Here is a 21,717-nt window from a genome sequence, read left to right as displayed (position 1 = left end):
CTTCTTCTTTTTTCTATCACTGGGCGGAAGTTGGAGCCTCACTTCCGGTCACGTGGCAACAGGCACTTGAAGCCTTGCCAGCTTACTGGCAGCAGCCAAAGAACAAGCGGCTGAGTACAAAGTCCTAGCAGCGCATTGGCTTGCCCCACTTCCGGTCACGTGGTGAAGCCATGCCAGCTTCCTGGCAGCAGAGGAGCCAAAGAACCAAGAGGCTGAGCATAAAGTCACAAGCACACAGAAGAGAGAGAAAGCCTCTTATGGTCCTCCATTTCAGCCTCCTCTCCAGGAGGGATTCCAAAATGTCCTCCATTTTGAGCATGGGAGTGTGCTTTTAGACTTTGTTTGGGAACGTCCTCCATTTTGAGCATGGCTAAGAAGCAGGGGTTTCCATGGACAGGAGGGGGGCTTAGACCTTTTATCCCACTGTTGCCCCCAAACTGTCACAGACCCTTTTAAAAACCTTTGTTTCAAAAGGCCTTATATTGGTAACATGGATACATAATTCACATTACTAAAACAACACCAAAACTTTATTAAACAGATATTCCAAACAAAAGATACTTAAACGTGTCAATAAAGCAATTGTTGCTTCCTGCTCTTGTCTTACTTGTTCCAGTTGGTATGTTTACTTTCTTAGTTTTCAACTTTGTTACAATGGCAGTTTCCGTAGTAGAGTATCAATGTTACTACTGTATTCCCAAGGACACTCACACAGTCCTCCTTCTGGCTTATGTTCCCTAAGTCTAATTAATAATTAAGAGTGTTTTTCAGACTTTATTTGGGAATGTCCTCCATTCTGAGCATGGCTAAGAAGTAGGGATTTGTATTTATATTAGTTGTTTTTAGCTTTTGTTTGATCACGTCCCAACATTTTTTCTTGAAGGTCCCCCATTTTGAGCAGGACTAAGAAGCAGGGGTTTATATTTATAGGAGTGTTTTTGGCTTCTGTTTGGTAATGTCCTACCTTTTTCTTGAAGGCACACAACAACTGCAAGAGGGATTCAGCCTGGTCTGGTGGCTCACAGGGTGACCAGAGGTCCTCCTTTTCCAGGACATGTCTTCCCTTTGAACCTTCTCTCAGTAGGAATCCCAAAATGTCCTCCATTTTGAGCACTCATATTCATTCATAGAGAGAACTTTAAGACGCTATATCTCTTGTCTGTTTGTTCTCAGTTGGTGAGCAGTTAAATAACTAGTCGCCACATCCTCCCCAAACAACATCTTGTTTAAATTGCCGATACTAAATCCAGTACTTGATCCCATTCAGTTCTCCTGGTGTTGTCTATAAGGTTCTGAGCTCAGTGGGGGACGTTTGGTCCTTAAATCTCAATCCTGGATCTGTCTGATGCTCTGCTCAAATGTTAAGGAGATATTTAGAGATGGTGGAAGGTCTTGATTTGGTTGGGATGTGATTGTTGCCAACAAGCCTCGAAGATAATTCCCCAAAGGTTTGGCCAAAACTCACCAAATCCCCTCCTCATATCTCACCAAATACTTAGTTCAACTCTCAAAACTACCATTTAAACCAATCACCAAAATCACACCAAAGGCTCTGAAAAGTACCCATTTTGGTGTGAAAGTCACCATATTGGCAAATGATGACTTCAGGCAGCAAAATCTCAGGGGTCAGCATGGAAAGGCCAATGTGGCAAAAGAAAGGCCAAATTATTTCAGATGGAAAGTCTGATCTCTTGGAGAGCCAGCAATAAAGACCAAGTGTTGGAATCCAAACAAAGAGAATCAGGATGTAGAGAGATCTTGTAGCACCTTTGAGACTAACTGAAAGAAAGAAGTTGGCAGCATGAGCTTTCCTAGACTTCAGTCTTCTTCTTCAAATGCATTTGGAGTGGAGGCCAGGCAGAGACATACATATATAAGCCATTGATATGTGAGGATGTCAATACAAATTACAAATCCTTTGTGCATGAAGTGGCATAATAATAATATGCATCTGAGGAAGTAGTCTGAAGTCTACGAAAGCTCATGCTGCCAATTTCTTTCTTTCATTTAGCCTCAAAGGCACTACATACAGACTAACATGGCTATATCTTTGAATTCTACCAGAGTGCATTTAGACTACAGGAATAATGGCGTTTGACACCACTTTTAACTGCCATGGCTCAATCCCACAGAATCCTGGGATTTGTAGTTTTGCGAGGCACCAGCACTCTTTGGCAGAGAAGGCTAAGGACCGTGTGAAACTAAAAATCCCAGGATTACATAACAGGATGGAGCTTCAGCATTTAAAGCAGTCTCAAATAGCATTATTTCTACAGTGGAGATGACCTCTCTGGAGTTCTGCTCCACTCTGGGCCCCCACAACAAACTCCAACTCCCAGAATTCCATAGCCTTGAGCCAGAAAAAGAGTTAAAAGCTGTGCCAAACTGGGTTATTTCTCTAGTGTGGATGCAGCCTATGTTGTGCAAATACTCTCTATGTTGTGCTTTGTTATTCAAGATGGGAAAAGGGCGGATTAAGAAAGAACCACATCATGCAGACTCCACAGTTGCTGGATCACTTAATGCACACTTGTTAAACGCTTTTAATAAATTACAAGACTCCAAAATAGGTGCACAAATAAAACAAACAAATATTATTTTTCTCACCTTACACAAGAACAGAGCAAGGGCTAAAAACTGAAGGCTTCCCAATGTTCTTGGGCTGCAGCGCCAGCATCTCTCACCACTAGATATACTGGCTAAGGCTGTTGGGAGCTGTAGTTCAATAACAGTCGAAGGACCATATTACCAAAATGCCAAGAAGTCAAAGCCAAGCAAAATTTCAAACGCCACAAAGTGGAATGTATTGTCAAAAAATCTTATGATCAAGCTTGCAAAACACTGGTTAACTTGGACTGGAATGTGAAGGCCCAATACACCCACATTAAATCTTCAAATGGTTTAGAAAGAATTCAAGATTATAGCTGCGTTAGTTGCAGGATCAGTAATGTAGAGAGATCTTTTAGCAAACTTTGAGACAAACGAAATAAAGAAGTTGGCAAGCAGTTAGTTTAGTCTCCAAAGGTGCTACAAGATCTTTCACTAAACCTTCAAAGGTGTGTAGAAGATAACAGGTTCTGTCCAAGAAGGACTTGTTAAGACTTGAAATGTTAAAGCCACCACATTCTGCTTTTGCCACCCAACAATTTGAAGATGCCAGCCACAGTGATGTTGGGAAATGTCAGGAATAAACTCTTCTGAAAATGGCCACACAGCCGAACAAACCAACCAAAACCTATCATTATGTTCTTTTTCCGACTTGCAACCATGATGAACCAGGCCTGATCAATAGATGGCTTCCTGGACTGCTCTCCGGCGTGACTGGTTTTTAAGCGTGTTGCTTTAAGGCCCATACTGTGTAAATGTATTTCTTTCCTGAGTTTCCTTGAAGGACCATTTTGTTTACAAATATGAATAGATGATTCTAATCCAAACTTCACAGTGCAATATTTGCAGAACGCCCTGGCACTACTTTTCCACTTTCGAGACCAGAAATAACTGCATACACATTATGTTTTTATGTCATGTGCCTTTCAAGGGCCAACTCTGACTTATGGCAACTTGACTCTGGAAACTAGGTTCAAATCCCGGCTCAGCCATGGAAACATTGGCCAAGTACACTCTCCCAGGCTACAGGGGAAGGCGAGGCAAGAAACCCCCTCAAAACAAATCTTGACCACGAAAACCCCTGGAAGGGTTGCATAAGTTGGACAATGACTCCAAAGACCATAATGCACAAAGAACAGGGCAAAGTTTATTCAGCGGATGTTGCCAACAGAGAGTGGCATATACACTATAGAAATAAGCACTTGGCACCACTTGGTCCAGAAGAAACAACAGGCAGAAATAATCCAGTTTGAGGCCGCTTTAACTGCCCTGGCTCAAAAAAATGATAGGAAATTTTTCTGGGAAGTGTAGTTTGGAGCGACAATAGTCCTCTGTCAGAGGGCTTGGTGGATGCCACAACGAACACAATTCCCAGGATTCTAGAAACTGGATAGTTTCTGCAGTGTGTTTGAAATTCTACGCTTGGCTCCATCCTGGGATGGTGTAGTTTTTGTGAGGCCACACAGCCCTCTGTTGGCAGAGAAGGCTGAAGAGACCTGGTAAAATTACAAATCCAGGAATCCATAGGATGGAGAGTAGACTTAAAGTGGTGTCAACTGCATTATTTTGAAGTGTAGATAACACCAGAACACCAAACACAGTCCCAATGAGTAAAGCATACGCCCCTGGTATTCCGGCGGGTCACACTTACAAGTTACTAAATTGTTGGCCGTGGCTTAGCTCTGGGTTGCACCAAAAAAAGCAAACATCTCGAGTGCAGATGGAAAGGAATTGCACCACGGGGCAGATCCCACCCCCTGCATTCCCCCACTCGCTTCTTGGGACTGGGATCTTCCTTTTCCAACTCCATCTTTCACTAGGGAATCCCCAAAACCTTCGTGTTTTTAACCGTGCTCAAGTTTTTCAGGAGACGAGCCAGGCTTGCTCTTGTAGGAAACCAAAGTGAGGGCGGTTTGTCCGAGGGGGCCCCTTTCGGTAATGCACCGCTTGGGTCGGGACTGCGCACTTCATGGCCAACTCTTCGTCACGTGACTAAAGCAGTTGCAGGCAGGCGCCTGGCAAGAGCAGCGGCAAGGGCCCTCCCTTCTCTGACTGCCTGAGTGTCCATTGGTCCGTCCAGGGGAAAGGGTCCCCCACAACGTTGAACCTACACTGATAATTTATTTATTAATTGTAATTATTTCACTTCTGTTGCTCGTGCGCCCTTTCTCCAGCAAGGGACCCAAACGGCAAGGATCACAAGACAAACGTTAATAAAAAACATCATAATAAAAAACAAATTAAAAAAAACAATTGAAATTAACCGTCAAGAGAGTATAAAATCAATAAAACAAAAACAATGGATAAAAACCTCATAAAAACAAAGCATCACTAAAGCATACACACACCATACAAAAACCAGTTTCAACCACTTAGTTGCCCATGGTGTTTGTCAGGATATTTGATGGAGTAATGATCAGCCAGGGTGGGCTAGTGGTGAGTGTTGGGCTAGGACTATGGAGACTAGGATTTGGTTTCCACCATGCCATGTAAAACACTGGGTGACCTGGGCAAGTGACACTCTATAAGCCTCGGGGGGAAGGCAATGGCAAACTCCTCTGATCAAAATCTTGCCAAGAAACACCCTGTGTGTTGGGTCTCGATGGTTTTTTTGGATTTACGGCACCCTAAGCCAACTATCATATGGATTTTTTGGCCACAAATTATTTCAGAGAGGGTTTGCCATTGCCATCCTCTGAGAGGTAGGAAGAAACAGGAGGTGAAAGGTAGGGGAAAAAATACAAATCTGGGGGTGGGCCCTCTACTGATTAGCGCTGAAATGGTGATATATAAATGTGTAAATATTAATATGCACAAGTATGTATGTGTGTATTTATTATTTACAGTATTATATTCCTATAAAATGTGTGTATATGTGTGTGCACGGTGTGTATAAATGATATGTATAGTATATAAATGTGTATATGTGTATATGTCGTGTATATATCATATAGTTTTACGTATTTATACCCGTTTAAATGTGTGTAACAGTTAATATTTATGCCGTGGTGTATATATGTGTGTGATATTAAAGTCTCATGAAATAACAATGGCATAGTAAAATTTTGTTCCTTATATATTGGCAAAATCAAGCTTTTTGGATTAAAATATCTCTATATTCAAGCTGTGGATGACTGAATCCACGGGCAGGAGAAGTCCATAGATACGAAGGGGGCCAATTTTAAAACTTTAGTTTTTGCCATCCTTTTTCAGTTTACAGGGCTCTTTCACAACACTATATTACACAAGGAGATGGTTTTTTTTATTTGTGTGAGTGAAGAGAACCACAAAGACGAAAGAAGAGATAGGTCAAGATCCTGAAAGACGGTTATGTTTTGGTAGGAAAAAGGTCAGCCAGGGAGGGGAAGTCAAGTGCTGCCCAGTAAGATCAGGGCAGGAATTATTTTTTTTTAATATTATTTTTTACTTTATTTGAAAAAAGAAACAACAGACAGAAAATGTACAATAATTTGAACTAATGGTATCAAAGAAAGAAAGCAAAAAAAATAAACAAAAGAATAAGGAAAAAAAAAGAAGAAATAAAGGAGAAAGAATACAATTAGGGAATTACAGTGCTAATTACATATGTACTTCTTAACTAACAGAAGAAAATTAGTATAGTCGGCAAATCTTTGTTGATTCACAAAATTCCTACCCAAAAAAGGAGGACTGGAAGACCATTCATTTCTAATTTGTTACAGATATTGAGTAATAAAGATAGGTTAATTGTCCATTTACGTCAGTAGATCTGAATTTGTAAGTCCATTCTCTACTGGAGGGTGTATCTTATTTTTTCACAGTCTGGATATATAGTCTGGGTGCTGTAAATTATATAAAACAGATTAGTCTCCAATTTTTTTTCCTTTTCTGACTTTATATCTAGCTATAATATATCAAGAGATATAGTCAGGGGTCATTCATGATCTGAATCTAAATTTTTTGAAGAAAAATAGTGAATTTCCACCCAAAAAACCTTTTAGCTTATAGGCAGGACCACAAATATGATAACAATAGTGCCACTTCTTTATGCATCTCCAACATTTTTCATCTACTACCCTATAGATTTTTTCAATTTTGAGGGTGTTAGATACCACCGTGGATATTTTCATGAAGTTTTCTTTGAGATCTTGGGAGCAGTAATTATTTGGTACATGTCCACGGCCTTTTGCCAATTTCAAAGGAGATGGGTGGGCCTAATCTGCGGCCCATTAAATCCATTTCTTGATGATTTCTTTTCCATCAATTTCCATCAGGATGTGGATATATTTTGATATATTTTTTTCTATAAGGTCTCAACTATATTCATAATAGTATTCGGTTCTTTTATAAGCCTAGATTTTTCATACTCTTTAAATCTAGATTTAAACCTGTGTATATGTAAACCAATCAAGATAAATATCGTTTTTGTTTAAGCTCCTCATTTGTTTTAGTGAATGTGATTTCTCAATCTTTTCATTTTATTACATCTTTATAAAATAACCACTTTTTTTCCTTCATTACTGTTGTCGAAATAGCCTCGTTGATGGAGTTCATAAAGGGATGTATTGTTATAAAGATAGATTTAAACTTTTTTGCCATGTTGCATGAGAGGCATCCTCACTAGATGGCTCTTTAAAGATTTTATATTAGCTTATTATAAAAATAATATGCGTATGCAACTCGTTTAAATCAAAGACTTGAGTTCTAATATGCCCTGTTATCAAGTTTAAATCCAATCTTGAAACCAGGTGAGGTTAGAAGCCCATGAGTATATTTTTAGGTCTGGCATGGGCATATCCTCCTCTTTCTTTAATATCCTTAAAACCCAACCTGATTCTCGGTTCTTTCTTTCCACATAAGATCTAACATTTTAGCAGTCATCCAGTTTTTTTCTTTTATATAAGTGGTAAATTCATAAGAGAAGAAGATATAGCATTTTCGGAAGGAGAATTTGCCATTTTTGATGATGAAATTCTACCAGGATGAGAGATTTAATTTGCTACCAATTTGTTAAAGTCAATTTGAATTCTTTCCACCTCTTATTGTAGTTAGTCAAAAAAGATTCTATATATCTTTGGAAAGACATATCCATAAATATTTAATTTTATTGTGGATGGATTACACCCAGTTTTTCTGTAAGGATTTCCTCTATCTCTTTTTGTCATATTTTAATGAGTAAGCATGTTTTATAATGAATTTGAAGCCTGCATTATTACCAAACTGTTTATTTCAAACATAGGGATCTAGATTCGAACTGGAATTTCTGTTATGGAACCAGATCGTCCGCAAAACGCTAAAATCTTCTCTGCCTTAATATTTTATTTCATTTATTTATATTATATCTTTATTGCATTTAATAACACTTCGATTGTAAGCTATAAAAAAGAAGTGGTGACAGGGGGCAGTCATGTCTTGTCCCTTTTGGATTCTGAAACTCTCCATTTATCTCTATTTATTCTCAATGGTGATACTGGTATTGGGTATATTGTTCAGTTTTTTAATGGGGAACATCCTCCTAAATCCAATCCATTTAAAAAACTTCGATATAACTTACAGCAAACATTACGAATGACTTTTTGGGTCGATAAATGTCAATGCTACTTTTTATCTTTGTTTTGTTATAATATTCGAATGAGGTTTAAGATCATTCTTAATTTGGATGTTGCTGGGTAAGGAAACCATTCTGGTCTTTCTTTATTAGTGTCGATAAGATATTCCTGAATCTTTTAGCTAGAATCATTGCAAAAAAATTTTATCATCTCCATCAGGAGAGATATTGGTATGTAATTTTCATTGTGCAAATTTTGCGACTTCAGCGCGAAAATGGGGGACTTTCAGAGCTTTTCGTGTGATTTTCGCGCCTAGCTCTGTTCAGTGGCCTTTTCGGGGACTTTGGAACCTTTCAGCTCAAGCTGAGAGGGAGGGCTGGCTGCAGAGGGCAAACAACCCTTTATACTAAACCCCCCAAGAGGGCTGGAGAAAAAAAACATCTATCTCTCTCTAATGAGTCCTCTGAGACGAGCCAGGACGGAAGCCAGCCAAACCAACCCAACTGTTTGGAGGATAGTTCAGCCAATCAGGAGAAGACGAGGGACAGTGATTGCCCCACCCCTCAGGGCATTCTCAGGCTCAGGGGAAAACGTGCTGGAGAGAGGCATGGACAGGGAGGGATTTGAGTGGCTAATCCCAATTGCTTGGATTTCCAAGTAAGAAGAATAAGTTTTAAGGCACACAAAGGCAAATAACTTGTGATCATGGTATCCTGGCTGATGTTATGGATTTGTGTGTGCTGGAGAGTGACATTTGAAACTTCTGAATTCCTGAGTTGGGGCAGAGTGCCCCAAGCCTACCTCTCAGGGTCGTTGTTGTACTGTGAGGTGTGGGACCATTTGGGTTGTGTAGTGTGACATGGATGTCACCTGAGTGTGTGTGTTAGTGATTAAATTGCCTCTGAGCATGGGCAGAGCACCTGGTCAGTTGGCATCCTGTGCCTGTCTTCCAGGAATGAATTTTGTTTTGTGGACTCTTTTTCGTTCCCTTTTCCATTGCCATCCATACTGCAGAAATAATCCAGTTTGGGCATGCTTCTAACTGCAGGTACCTGCAAGATGGGATGAGCAAACACCAAGCCAGGAATCCAGCAGAGGGAGCCGGCTGCCAGTAAAAGCAGTAGGTTTCAACATGTCACAACAAAACTACAATCCCAGGATTACCTGGGTTGACAAGGGAATGCCTCCCACGCTTCAAGAATCACAGGCCCCAGAGAATGAGGTCTACAGCATATCAGTGTTGCCAGTTTACGTCCACTTTTCAGCTGAATTGGATTTAATAATGGTAATAATAATAATAACAAAATGGATGATGATAGAGAGAGAATCTTGTAAGCAACTTGAGTATCACTGAAAGAAAAAGTTGGCAGCATGAGCGTTCTGAGACTAAGCGATATTCCTCAGGATGATTGTGGCAAAAGAGCTCTTCTAACAAAAATACAGTTCCCAAGAAGTTACCTAGGCACTGAGCCAGGGAGTTAAAGTGGCTCAAAATGGATTATTCTGCAGATGGATTGGAACGTGAGCATTTTAATAAAAAGTCAAAAGACCATGCAGAAATAATCCAGTTGTGACCGCTTAATTCCGGCTCAGTGCTAGGGAATCCTGGGAAGATTGTAGTTTGTGTGGCACCAGAGCTCTTTTAATAATAATAATAATAAATAATAATAATAATAAATAATACTAAATAATAATTGTGTTTATTATTATACCGATATTCACAAAGATAAATAGCGGTGAACAGAAAGTAAGGAATTTGCCCCAACAGTTTGGGTACTCATTTTAGAGATCCTGGAAGGATGCACAGCTGAGTCGACTTGGCCCTTTTGTGGTCTTGAACTCGCAAACCTTGTGGTTTTGGATGTGAGTGGCTGCAGTACAGGCATTTAACCACTCGCACACCAGGGCTCCTTTTTGATACACAGAAAGGCCACTAGTCTCTCACCAAAAACTAGAATTCCCAGGGTTACTAGCCAATGAGCAAGGCAGTTAAAGCAGTTCTCAAACTGGCATTATTTCTGCAGTGTTGTCTTGGACCCAACCTCAGTCTGCCCATCTTCACTCCAGACGCCAGAGACAATTCAGTCTTATCTATACCCGTTTTTACTGCTAGGCCACAGTGCTATGACAATCCTGGAATGCTAGTTTTTGTCAAAGCAGTTTGCTGAGAGCCAGAATGGTTAAATGTCTCGAAAAACTAGAATTCCCAGATTTCCCTAGAACTGCAAGCCAATGCAATTCAAAAAGGGTTTGTCAAACTGGATTTATTCTTGACCGTGTGGTTGCATCCGACCACGTTTCTACTTTGGCACAAAGCTTCACTGAACCCCTCTAATGTCAAATAATATCTAAAATGACTGACAACAAGATTCTTGTTAGGTCCAATGTGGATTTTGAGAGTTGAAATCAGTTTACAGTTATCTTTTATTCAATTAGTTTACCATTTATTTGCAAAAAACATCCGCCATTTTTTTAACCATCTATGGGAACTCTTTCTGGCACCATTGTGACTGAATATTCCTGATTGGGAAGGATCAAGGGGTTTTTTTGGACAAAAACATTTCAGGGAATTATTTCAGCTTCCCGTTGGCAACATGTAAATTTCTACTCAGGAGTGGATCTTTGCCCTCTTTTGGTATTAATTTAACAACATTAGCCTGGTCATGAGGGTTTATTCCTTGCTCTACAATTGAATTTAGTTGCTTTTACAAAGGGGCCCCACTAAACTCGTTCCTTAAAGACTTTATAATATTCTACTGTGAAGCAGTCTGGGCCTGGGTCTTGCCCTCCTTTAAGATCTTGTATAGTTGAATGACATCCTTCAGTGAAACTATGTGCATTAAGTTCCGCTTTTTGTTTTCCTTCTATCTTCTCACATTTTGTCCTGTGATCTAGATAATTTCCTATTTTACACGGCCTTCACGCCGATGTTAAACTCTCTTTATATAAGTTAGCATAACAGAATTCGAATGCTTTTTGAATCGTTTTCCTTGCTTATCAGATATTTTTCCCTATGTTTTTATTACATATTCATATTTCCTTTTTCTTTTCTTTTTGATTCCTATTGCTAGCCAACGGATAACTTGTTGGCATTCTCAAAAAAAATGTTGTCTTGCTTTTTTAAGTTCTAGAGCAAGTTCTTCGTTATCTCGACTCGTAGATCTGGACCACATCACAGAAACACAACAAACAACTAAGTCCATGATCCACAGATGGCTTTTTATTTTGCACCTGCAACTGAACACAGGGGCAATCATTTCTACCAAAACTGTGCCCCGGACAACAAGTATAGAGCAGTCCCTTTTCATACAGAAGACCAGCGCTTAAGTTTAGGCACCCTCCTTCTGACAACTTTCAAAACCCAAATATAAACAAAAGTGTGTCCTTAACATTTAATGAGAGATGAAAACTCTCATTTTATCCACCGAACGACTGATTTATTCCCTCCCATGTCTGGGTCCAGTTTGGCCTTGACTTGCAGGTGCACTGTCATTGTGACAAAACTCAAGGAAAGGGGAAGTGGGCAGAGACACTACGTAAGGTCGAGGAAGGGCGGGCCAACCCAGCCAAAGAAGAAGCATAGAGAGAGGGTCGGGGGTATACAACACCCTAAAACTCTGCACTGACTGAAGCTGCTTTCTGCCAAAGTATTTTCAATTTCACTTGCTAATTTTTTATTCATGTGTTCTTATTGAGCTTCCCCTATTTATGTTTAATTCATTAATTAATTTGTTTTTTTATCTAGCGATCTACTTTTTTTAATTCCACTCGTTCTTCTGTAGTAGTATCCTCACCACTCTTTGACTTGTATCCCCACAATAAGTTCACTGGCACATTCCGGCGAGTACAATTTTACTTGAAAAAATAATATCTTAATTCATTCTTGATTTTATTAACAAAATTTTCATCAATTAACAAACCACTCCTATTAACAAGTCACTCATAAGTTATCTGATTGATTCAAAGAAATACAGCATTTCTATATCGTTATGATCAGCTATACAAAGTCCTGGCGTGTCAGTTCTTTCTTTACCTTTGGGCAATCAGCTCCTGAAATCCAAAAAAGAGATCGCCATTCTGAAAAGGAACTGTGACAATCCGAAAAAGAAAGTAAAGCCATTTTACTCAACAATAGAGTCGCTTGTCATACGTCTATTCAAGTTCATGTTATTCTATCATGATAAACAAATTACAGGTACCTACACTGCTATTTTATCCTTTACTTGAATTCCTGTTCCACGTTCTTGTTTACATAACCCATTAAATTCCCATTGAAATTCTCCTGACAGCATCAACATCTGAACATACTATTTATTCCAATAGTTTTGATCTAGCCATATCGCAAGAACCTGTCTTCTTCATCGTAGCGGGGCATAAATGTTCTAACAAAATAAATAAATATTCTCCATCCCGTGATATTTCATACCAGTACTATTCTTGACACTCTTCATTGCATAACAGTGTTTTGCCTATATTTTTATTATACAAAGATAGCCACTCCCGCTTCTTCTTTTTTTTTTATAAATGAGTAGAAGAGTTCCCTAACTTTGAATCCTTAAACTATCCTTATTCCTCCTTATCTATTATTTTTGTTTCCTGCCAAAAAAACAATATCGACCGTCAACTTTTCAATAGACATGTGAAAAACATTTGCTTTCATTTTTTTTGCTTCATTTCAATACACTTTCACCTTATTCCAAGATCCAAATTTAGTCTGACATTTCACCTAATTGACTTTTAGGATAGGTACTTTTCTAATTTGTTCACTATCATAGGTATGACTCTTCTTTTTCTAGGTCCTTTCTGCTCCTATTCTTTACTTCCACATGAACAAGCCCCACTTTTTTTTCTCCTTTTTGGTTATCGCCACCCCTCGTCATATTCTTCTTTATATTAACCTTCCATTGTTTAGCTTTCTTAGAAAAAATCATTGGCCCTTTCAAATGTATTAATATATATGCCTCTCTGCTGTACATTAGATTAATGACCTCCAGTTTTTCCACATTATAAGTTATGTTCTTTCTTTGAAGCACACTACAGTTTTAAGAACTTTGTCAATCTGTCTCTTTTTTAATATTGCGTTGGTAGCTCTCTTCATAGATCTCAATGCCTTGTCCCCTTATAATCCAGTTGTTCTTATTACAATCTGTTGAAAGTTTAATTAATCTTTAACACCTTGTATTAAAAAAAAACTATATTACTCAGTCTCTCGGAGGCTTCTTTCTCTAACGCGGGACTCTTGACATTATGCGCCAAATATTTCTCAATTTGAGAGTCCAAGGTAATCTCAGAAATGTCTATGAAAGAAAGCTTAAGGGAGGAATAAATTTTTTCCAAAAGATTTTATTGGGATGGCTACGTAACCCTCTCAAACTTGATACATTTTTCCCTTTTCTCATAATTTCAGAAGTAATGTTATTGTTAATATTGCTTTAGTTCTATCCTCCAGTATGACTGACCTTTTTTTTCTCAGATTTTCTGTTTTTAAAGAGCATTTTGTCTACAATCTGCTCTTTACTTCTACTATTTCCTATTATGATGTCTATGTTCTCGCTCAACAGTATTTAATTTCCCTATTGGACATCTTGTTGTATCTCTCTCTAGTGTCATGTCTTTAATTGTAAGCCCGCAGGTCCAGGGAAACCGTCTAACAATAAAAGATGCATGACAGACGCTTTGCTGTAAATTTTACCCAGCGCTTCCATAACAAAAAAGGTTAATAATAATAATAATAATATAACTCCACACATTCCACAGTCCAAAATTTTCTTAAAATCCATATGTATAACATAAAGAGCATAGTCTTATTCTGACACTTTCCAGAAGGGCAGATCTGCGGAACTTCCAGGACTCCAAATTAACTAAGAGCGTGGTTCTGCATTCCAGAAACATTTTTTTTATGATGTGTAAATGCTTTCACATGTGTAGATAAGGATACAATATGAGCATACAGAGGGTGGCAATTGTGCCACTTTCTAGCTATATGTCAAATTGGAAAACTTCCCACCATGGCTATGCAGGGTAGGGATGCTTCGAAGTGAAGTTTCAATGAACTTCTAGAACTCAAACCTCTGACTCTGATTAAAGAGCTTTAGCCTTTTTCCCACATGATACTTCTCATCCCAGTTACTCTAAAATGCCAGAACATTCGCAATTCTACTGCACTGACAGCATTCAATAAAATGAGGACTGTGGCGTTTACAGCTCTTGAAAACACAATGAGTTTAATTTAACAATTTTATAGCAGCTGAATCATCAAAGTACATTGGGTCCCACAGAAACAACACCATATTGAAGGATCGTAATTGCCAATGTAGCTTTTTCACGTACTGAGCGATAAATAGTCATTCAATCAGCTACTGGCAGAGGGACACCATTTTGCATGTTATTCCTCTTCATTATTTTCCTATTATTCAAAGTCACAAAACCAGAAAAGCAAACAGAAGAGCGCAAAAGCTTAGCAGTAGCCACAGCTGCATGTTCATTCACTAAATTGGTGGAGGATCAACTTTTAAATATGCTTGAACTGCAAAAAAAACAGGTCGCCCCCACCTTAGCCTTAACATTTGTAATACACATTTTAATTCTTATTTTTACATGAGAACTTCAAAAAACCTAACAGCCTAGCAAACTACCATCTAAGAAGAGGCCATTCTCTCATTGAAAGGAAGAAGAGGCACAAGATTGCTGAATGTGGAAATCAGGAATGCCCTTCTTACCTACAAACCCACCTCCAGCCTATTATCTTCAGCATATACACACATATGTCATACAATATCTTCTTTAAATCTACCTACTACCTATCTCATCTATCTATTTATCTATCACATACATCTTACTCCCAGTGTGATATGTGTGTGTGTGTGTGTGTTGTGTGTGATGTATCATGATGATGATGATTACATGATATGAGGATCTTTTATAAGGGACAAACCTTGCCACAACTAAAATAGGAGATCCCTACTTCTATAATAATCATCTATCTATCTATCTATCTATCTCTCATTCATCTATCTGTCTATCTATGTCGTTATGTTATCACTGATGATGATGATGATATGGGGTGTATCTTGTATAAGGGACAATCCTACCAACCTTCCAAATAGGAGGACACTCATTATAATATACTATCACATTACCCCACAGGCTCAAATATATGTGTGTGTGTATGTGTTCGATGCATGCATGATGTGATATGGGGCATCCTTATAATAAGAGATAAGCCTCTTGCTAAACCAGGTGACATTCCATTGCTAATATAACTATAAAACATATATTATAAAATATAAATAATAAATCCTCTCGGCTTGCTTCGCGCAACCTAAGATCTCCAGGAAGAATCACCAGCGCTTTGTACAAGCGCTGTTGGTGATAAAAAAGGCCAATTCGGGATACAACAGGTACAGGTTCTCCACGAAAAGCACAAGTCTCCTCGGGTGATGTTCTCCAGGTTTGTTCTTTCTGCGTTGTTTATTTAGGCTCGTTCAAGTCGTGACTTTCGAAGAAGGCTGCAGTGTCATGGATAGTGCATCTCATGCCTCACGATATTGGTCCCCTCTCGAAGACAAATTAAATAATCGATTATGACATACAGTCACGTGTGTGTGTTGGGTGTGTGTTCGTGTGTGTGAGAGTTGGAATCCTTTATAACATTGCCAACCCTTCAACCCCCACACAAGGGGACAAATCCCATAGCAATCTTGTACACAATGAGGACAACACACAGGGCATCCCAATAGATTACAGCTGTTCCCCACAACTGTGTCCTTTAAGAGATTTTGGACTTCAGCTCCCAGAAAATCCCAGAATATTGGCCCAACATGGCAAGGGCTTTGGGAATGAACAGTCCAAAATAATTCTCTTACAAAACATTTTGTGGGAACACATGCATAGCAATAAAATGGTGGTTTGGTGTGAGATTTAAGCCTCCACCCACAAAAGCTGTAAAGCAGGGAGGTGTCTAGCCTTCCCTCCCTCCCTTGGGATCCTCGCCATCACGAGAGCCCTCTACCCTTCTTCTCCTCTTCGCCTCCCCTTTTCATTCACTGCCAAGAAGAGCCTTGTTCCAACCAGGGTACTGTGTTTCGGAGGACCCATTTGACAATGCACCCTTTGCTGGTGTTGCTGCTGTTTCCCTCCCCCCTTGGTGATGGAATTTCGTTCCGCTTCTTGTCCCGTGCCTGAAGCCATGCCAGACTCCTGCAGGCTCCAACAGCACATACAACAGTTTTATGTGTTGTGGGTGGTATTCCTGCCTAGGAAAACCTTATGAGCTTATGGGGGGTTACCTTAAGATGACAATTCCCACAATCCCTCCCCAGGGAGGATTTTGGGAGTTATAGTGTGCCTATAACTACAGGATGTTTTGGGAGTACATACAGACCCTCCAAGTCAGACTGAGGAATTGGATGATGCCATTATGTGTATGGAAAACCATATACTTAGGACCTTATTCACACAAAATCTTGAAAGGGATTATTAATGAGATTTTAAAAAAAAACACTAACCCACCAAATGTGGATGTCTATCACTGAAATGACTGCCAAAGTGAATGATAACGCAAAGTGAAAGCTAAGTAAAATTGCGAAACTACTGCAGCTTTTACTTCTGGGAAGTTCAGAAGTAAAAGCTGCAATTTTTTCTCGTTTACTTTTCATTAACCTTCGCGTTATTTCATGTTAACAGTGACATCGTGTGATAAAAGTCCCAAATTTTTCTAATTTAAATTCATTTAAATCCATTTTCTCTTTGGGACTTCCCTAGCGTGATAAGGTCCTTAGAAGGAGAGCTGTTAATCGTGATGGGTGATTTCAACTATCCTGTATTTGCTGGAAACAAAATCAGACAAATCAAAGGTCTAGCAAATTCTCACCTTCCTTGGTCCAAAAGTGGAAGAGACAAACAAGGGATTAGCTATTTTGGAGTCTGATCCTAACCAACAGGGATGACTTAGTTAATGGAGGTAAGTGGTGGGATCCTTAGGTGGGAGTGATCATGTTCTCCTGGAGTTTGTTATATGGTCCCTTCCTATGAAATAACTCAGACTATGGTGTTAGTCAAACATAATTTGGGGGAAACAGAGTGGTTCCAATAGGCAAAGGAGTGGGCAAGGCTTTTTGTTTGACGAACCATAACATCCTACTCTCCAGAAGCATAAGCTACTGGATCAATTGGATCGCACGCCACCATTCAGGAACCGAGGTGCCTCCATTTTGATCCAGAACGGTGGAAATCAGAGGAGTAAGAGGATGCAGGGGCCCCTCCAAGTCTCACACCTTCTGAGCAACCTTGGCCCCCCACCACCATTTGAGAACCATTTGAGGAACTAAGAAGATCCTTTTGCAGCCTTCATAACTGATATAGTTTCAGTTAAGTCAAGTGTTTCTCTTTAACATTTACATTTCAGGATCCTCTACTATTTGTATATTCATTCTCTTATTTGATAGCAGCTACCATTGTTTCCGTCAACAGAGACAGGAGTCATCACACACAAAATTTTCCAGATAAACTGAAGTTTTATTTGATGACCTATAAATGTGTGAGAGATGAAAAACACGATGAGCTTTTGAAGGGGAGACACGGCGCAATTATACTATAACAGCTACGCAAGAAGCTCCAATTCACTTCCCTTTATTGCTGGAATAAGCCTTTTGCCTACACTAAGTTCTTGAACAAGGAAATTACAAGGGAAGACTCTAAAAAGAAAAGAGCTGAAGTTTAAATCTATTCATGAATTCCAGTCCTTGCAGAGGTATGAATAAAGATATTGTTTCATGGCACACTAACTACTATTACTACAGAGTCCGTGCTACTGTACCAATAACAAAAGGAAATCTTCTCAGGAAGGAGAATATTTATGCTCAATAGACTAAAATAGGTAGTTTCTTAAAAAATTTCTCCAGGGGCAATATAAAGAGGCTCCTAATCTGGGTGCACTTCTTGACCTAAAATGATACTCAGCCATTTTCCTGTGTCCAAATTTAGACATTTCTTCCATTCCTTTGTGAAATCTCTGGCCAGTTTCAAGGTTTTGGGAGGAGAGAGACATTCCATCACTGTTCCCCTCCTCAGTTTTTACCTCCAGTAGAATATTTGGATGGAGATTCAAAGTTGCAGTGTGATTAAAAAAAAACAAATCATTCCTCACAATCTGTGCTTTCAAAGGTCTTCTTTCTGGGTAGATTATTGGTGGTTTGTAAATGTTAACTGGTCAAACAGAAAGCCAAATACGAGACATGTGGATGTATTTCCCCTGCGTAGATATCTCTAGAACGATTATCAAATATTACTGTCTTGCATGGGTCTTCATTAAGCTGCAGGAAGTGAGCAAATGGTTTTCCTATTCAAAGCATCAGTAAGCCTTCTCTCCACTGTGGACACACAAGCACTGCATAAATGTGAGGGTGTGTGAGGGAGAAAAAAGTTACAATATTCCATTGATTCCATGACGTTTCCTGTTCTAAGTCATCTCTTGTTTTCTGTATGAAGCTTCCATAATTTCTGTACAACAATGTTGGTGTACCACAAAGTTGGCCTTACAAAGAAAATGCTTCCCGCACACCTGGAATTTAAATAGATTCTCTCCTGTGTAGATTTGCCCGTAGTATACAAGACCAGAGGTGGCAGGAAACATTTTAGAAATTACTGGCATCAATAGGATTTCCATGCTGCCTGGACTTTTCTGATGGCTCACAGCTCTGAGTTGCGAGCAAAACCTTTTCCACATTCCAGGCATCATAGGGTTTTTCTCCCTGTGTGTATTCTTGTGGATCTTAAGGTGTCCATTCGGGCAAAATATTTCCCACATCCTCGCATTAAATGGTTTTCTCCTGTGTGGACTCACCAGTGGTACAACAAGTCTGAACTGCGAGCAAAAACATTTTGCCACATTCTTGGCAGTCTATGGTTTCTCACCTGTGTGAATGCTTCGGTGACCCATAAGTGTGAACTTGGGTTAAAACATTTCCCACATTCCTGGCATTTATATGGTTTCTCCCCCTGTGTGGACCATTTGGTGGTGTGGCAAGTTGTGGACTGGAAGCGAAAAGATTTTCCACATTCCTGGCATTTGTATGTTCTCTCTCCTGTGTGGACTCTCTTGTGATTACAAGATGTGAACTGAAAGAAAAAGATTTCCCACACTCCTGGCATTTATATGGTTTTACTCCTGAGTGGACTCTCATATGCCTCCCAAGATAAGCACTGGAACAAAGCATTCCCACACTCCGCAATTTATATGGTTTATCTTCTGAATTGATATTATCTCCATGACTTTCTGGTGCCTTCCAAGGTATGAGCTGTAAGAAAAACATTTCCCACATCTCGGCATTCATTTTGTTGTCTCCCAGTATTCTTTCTTGTAGTTTGCAAGAGATTGATTCTGAGAAAACATCCCTCCCACTCCTGGCATTTACATGCGTTTCTCCCCGATCATCCCATAGGACTTTCCAGTGGTTCACAAGCTCCGTAAGTAAGGAAACTGTTTTTCTACACTCCTGGCATTCATATGGTTTCCCATCTGTATGGACCTGTCTCAGGCTTACAAAAGTGACTTATGAGGAAAAATATTTTCCACAAGCCTGGATTTCATACGGTTTTTCTCAGTTGAGTGAATTGCCTGAGGTGTCAAAAGTATGAAACTCTGAGTAAAGCTTTCTCCATGGTTCTGGCAGTTTTCCTGTTTTTTAAATCCTGCTAGCAAGTGCTTTACAGGAGTGAAACTGTAAGGAAAATGTTTTTCATTTTTCAAGCCTTTGAATGATTTGCTTTCCCTCCAGTTATCTTTGGGTGAAGAACAAACACAGAAAACAGGTAAATTGCTAGGCTTACGGAGGAAGAATTTTAGTTCAACAAAATTATGTACACTTCTGAGTAATTTGCAGCCTCCAAAAAAATATTGGACATGTGCATACTTCAGCATGATGGGGATCACAATTGTGCATTTAGCCACAGCAATAAGCATGGTATCCAAGCAAACTCAGAAAAAAAATGCAAGAAACCAGCAAAACGAGAAGGAAAAACTGTATATACTGTTCAATCCATGATACTCATTCCACAAGTGACATTCAGTAGGATTACAGATAAACTTAACAGTGTAGATTAACACAAGCAAGTAGTGTAGTATTATTAGATAGGGAAAGGCAGGACAGTAAAATAATTACAAATTATTACATAAAAAACTGTCCCCAGCCTTTTTAATATAATTTTATTAAGAAGCATGTAAGAAATTTAATAATAGTTAAATTTAATTATGCTAAAATAAATTTTATAAGAATGCCAGAACCTGGAGACACCTCCATGATAAGTTATTTCCCCTCACCTGATTGGTCTGCCAGCAGCACTTGCACCTTCCTCGCAGGTTTTTGTTACACAACCCATCTTTGTGTTATGTTAGGAAAATCCTAAACAATACAAGAAGAGGGAGAGGTTAGCAGGTTTCACCATATTCCTTTCATTCATTTGTGGGCAAACTGACTCTGGAATATTTCTTGAATGAAGAACAGAGAGCCAGAGTACCATTCTTAAATGGATACCTTCTGTGACAGGCCATGGGTTGTCTAAGGAGAGTTTACTTCTCCTTTAGAGATATGGCCTTCCCTTTTTTGTGGAAAGTATGGATTATTTAATCCACTAAAACATATGATTTCTTTAAAACCTGTGATTTCTTTAAACATTGGCAAGGCAGGCCTACCCTAGTGATGCAAGGTGTTACTCCTTATCCGAGGACCTCAGCGTGGTGGCAATAACCACACTGGTTGGGAAACTGGGATTGCAGTCCAAACTCATTCGGAGGGCTTCAGCAAGTCTGTCCTTGTTCTTATTGTAAACTAAACATAAGTACACATGTCTACCTAGGCTTCTGGGAATTAATAGATCCCCAAATAAATAGTAATTTGAAGGGTAGGCCCATAAACTGGTGGCAGAGCACATCCACCAGATAGAAGAAGTAACCAATTCAATCCCAAATGCCCAGTAATATTGGGCACAGGTCATAACTCCATGGTAGAAACACATGCCCTGCATACGACACAAGTTCAGCTCCGGCATAGTTCAACTCGTTGGCATCTTCAGCTAAAAGGAATCAAGTAAGCAGAAGGACTCTCCACCCGAGATCCTTGACACCACACAAGGTCCTACCAGATAGCCTCATCATGGTCTCAGAATATGGTACCACATCCTCACCTGCATGACCACCAAGTAGCATCTGCAGTTTCCTGCAAGTGATCCTCCTCCTCATCTTCTTCCATTCATTATCATGTTGGAAATCCTGAAGGGAAAAGGAAAAGAAAAGATGAAGCAGTCCAGCCCAGAACTCAGCCTTTTGGGCATCTGCTTGAAAAGGTGACCCCAGTTTTGGTAGTTCAGCCTAATAATCTGAATACAGTGAATTGTTTTTACAATGTCAGAACTTTGAAAAAACTGCAGATGGCAAATTCGATCTAAAAGAGACAATTTTCTTAGAAGAGGAGCAAAGATTGTGGTGGTGAGGGGGCACTGGGAACAGGAAGCCATTCCTGATATCTTTGCCGCCTATAAACCCAACAAAAATCATTTCCACCTTTGTTTTCCCCACTTGCCCCCT

General features: G+C 39.4%; 1 protein-coding gene across 1 annotated transcript in view; it reads right to left on the bottom strand.

Moving 5' to 3' along the window:
• Nucleotides 1–21,395, bottom strand: part of LOC121921977 (zinc finger protein 501-like) — an 85,193-nt gene extending 63,798 nt beyond the window's left edge. Inside the window, exon 1 of the mRNA XM_042450802.1 lies at nucleotides 21,318–21,395. Coding sequence (XP_042306736.1) covers nucleotides 21,318–21,372 — 55 coding nt within the window. The 5' untranslated portion in view covers nucleotides 21,373–21,395. The remainder of the gene's footprint in view (nucleotides 1–21,317) is intronic.
• Nucleotides 21,396–21,717: the final 322 nt, after the last annotated feature.

This window comes from Sceloporus undulatus, chromosome 2, assembly GCF_019175285.1.
Source record: "Sceloporus undulatus isolate JIND9_A2432 ecotype Alabama chromosome 2, SceUnd_v1.1, whole genome shotgun sequence".
Lineage (NCBI taxonomy): Eukaryota > Metazoa > Chordata > Lepidosauria > Squamata > Phrynosomatidae > Sceloporus > Sceloporus undulatus.
The sequence above is the reverse complement of the archived record's forward strand: the minus strand, read 5'-3'. Positions and strand labels throughout refer to the sequence as shown.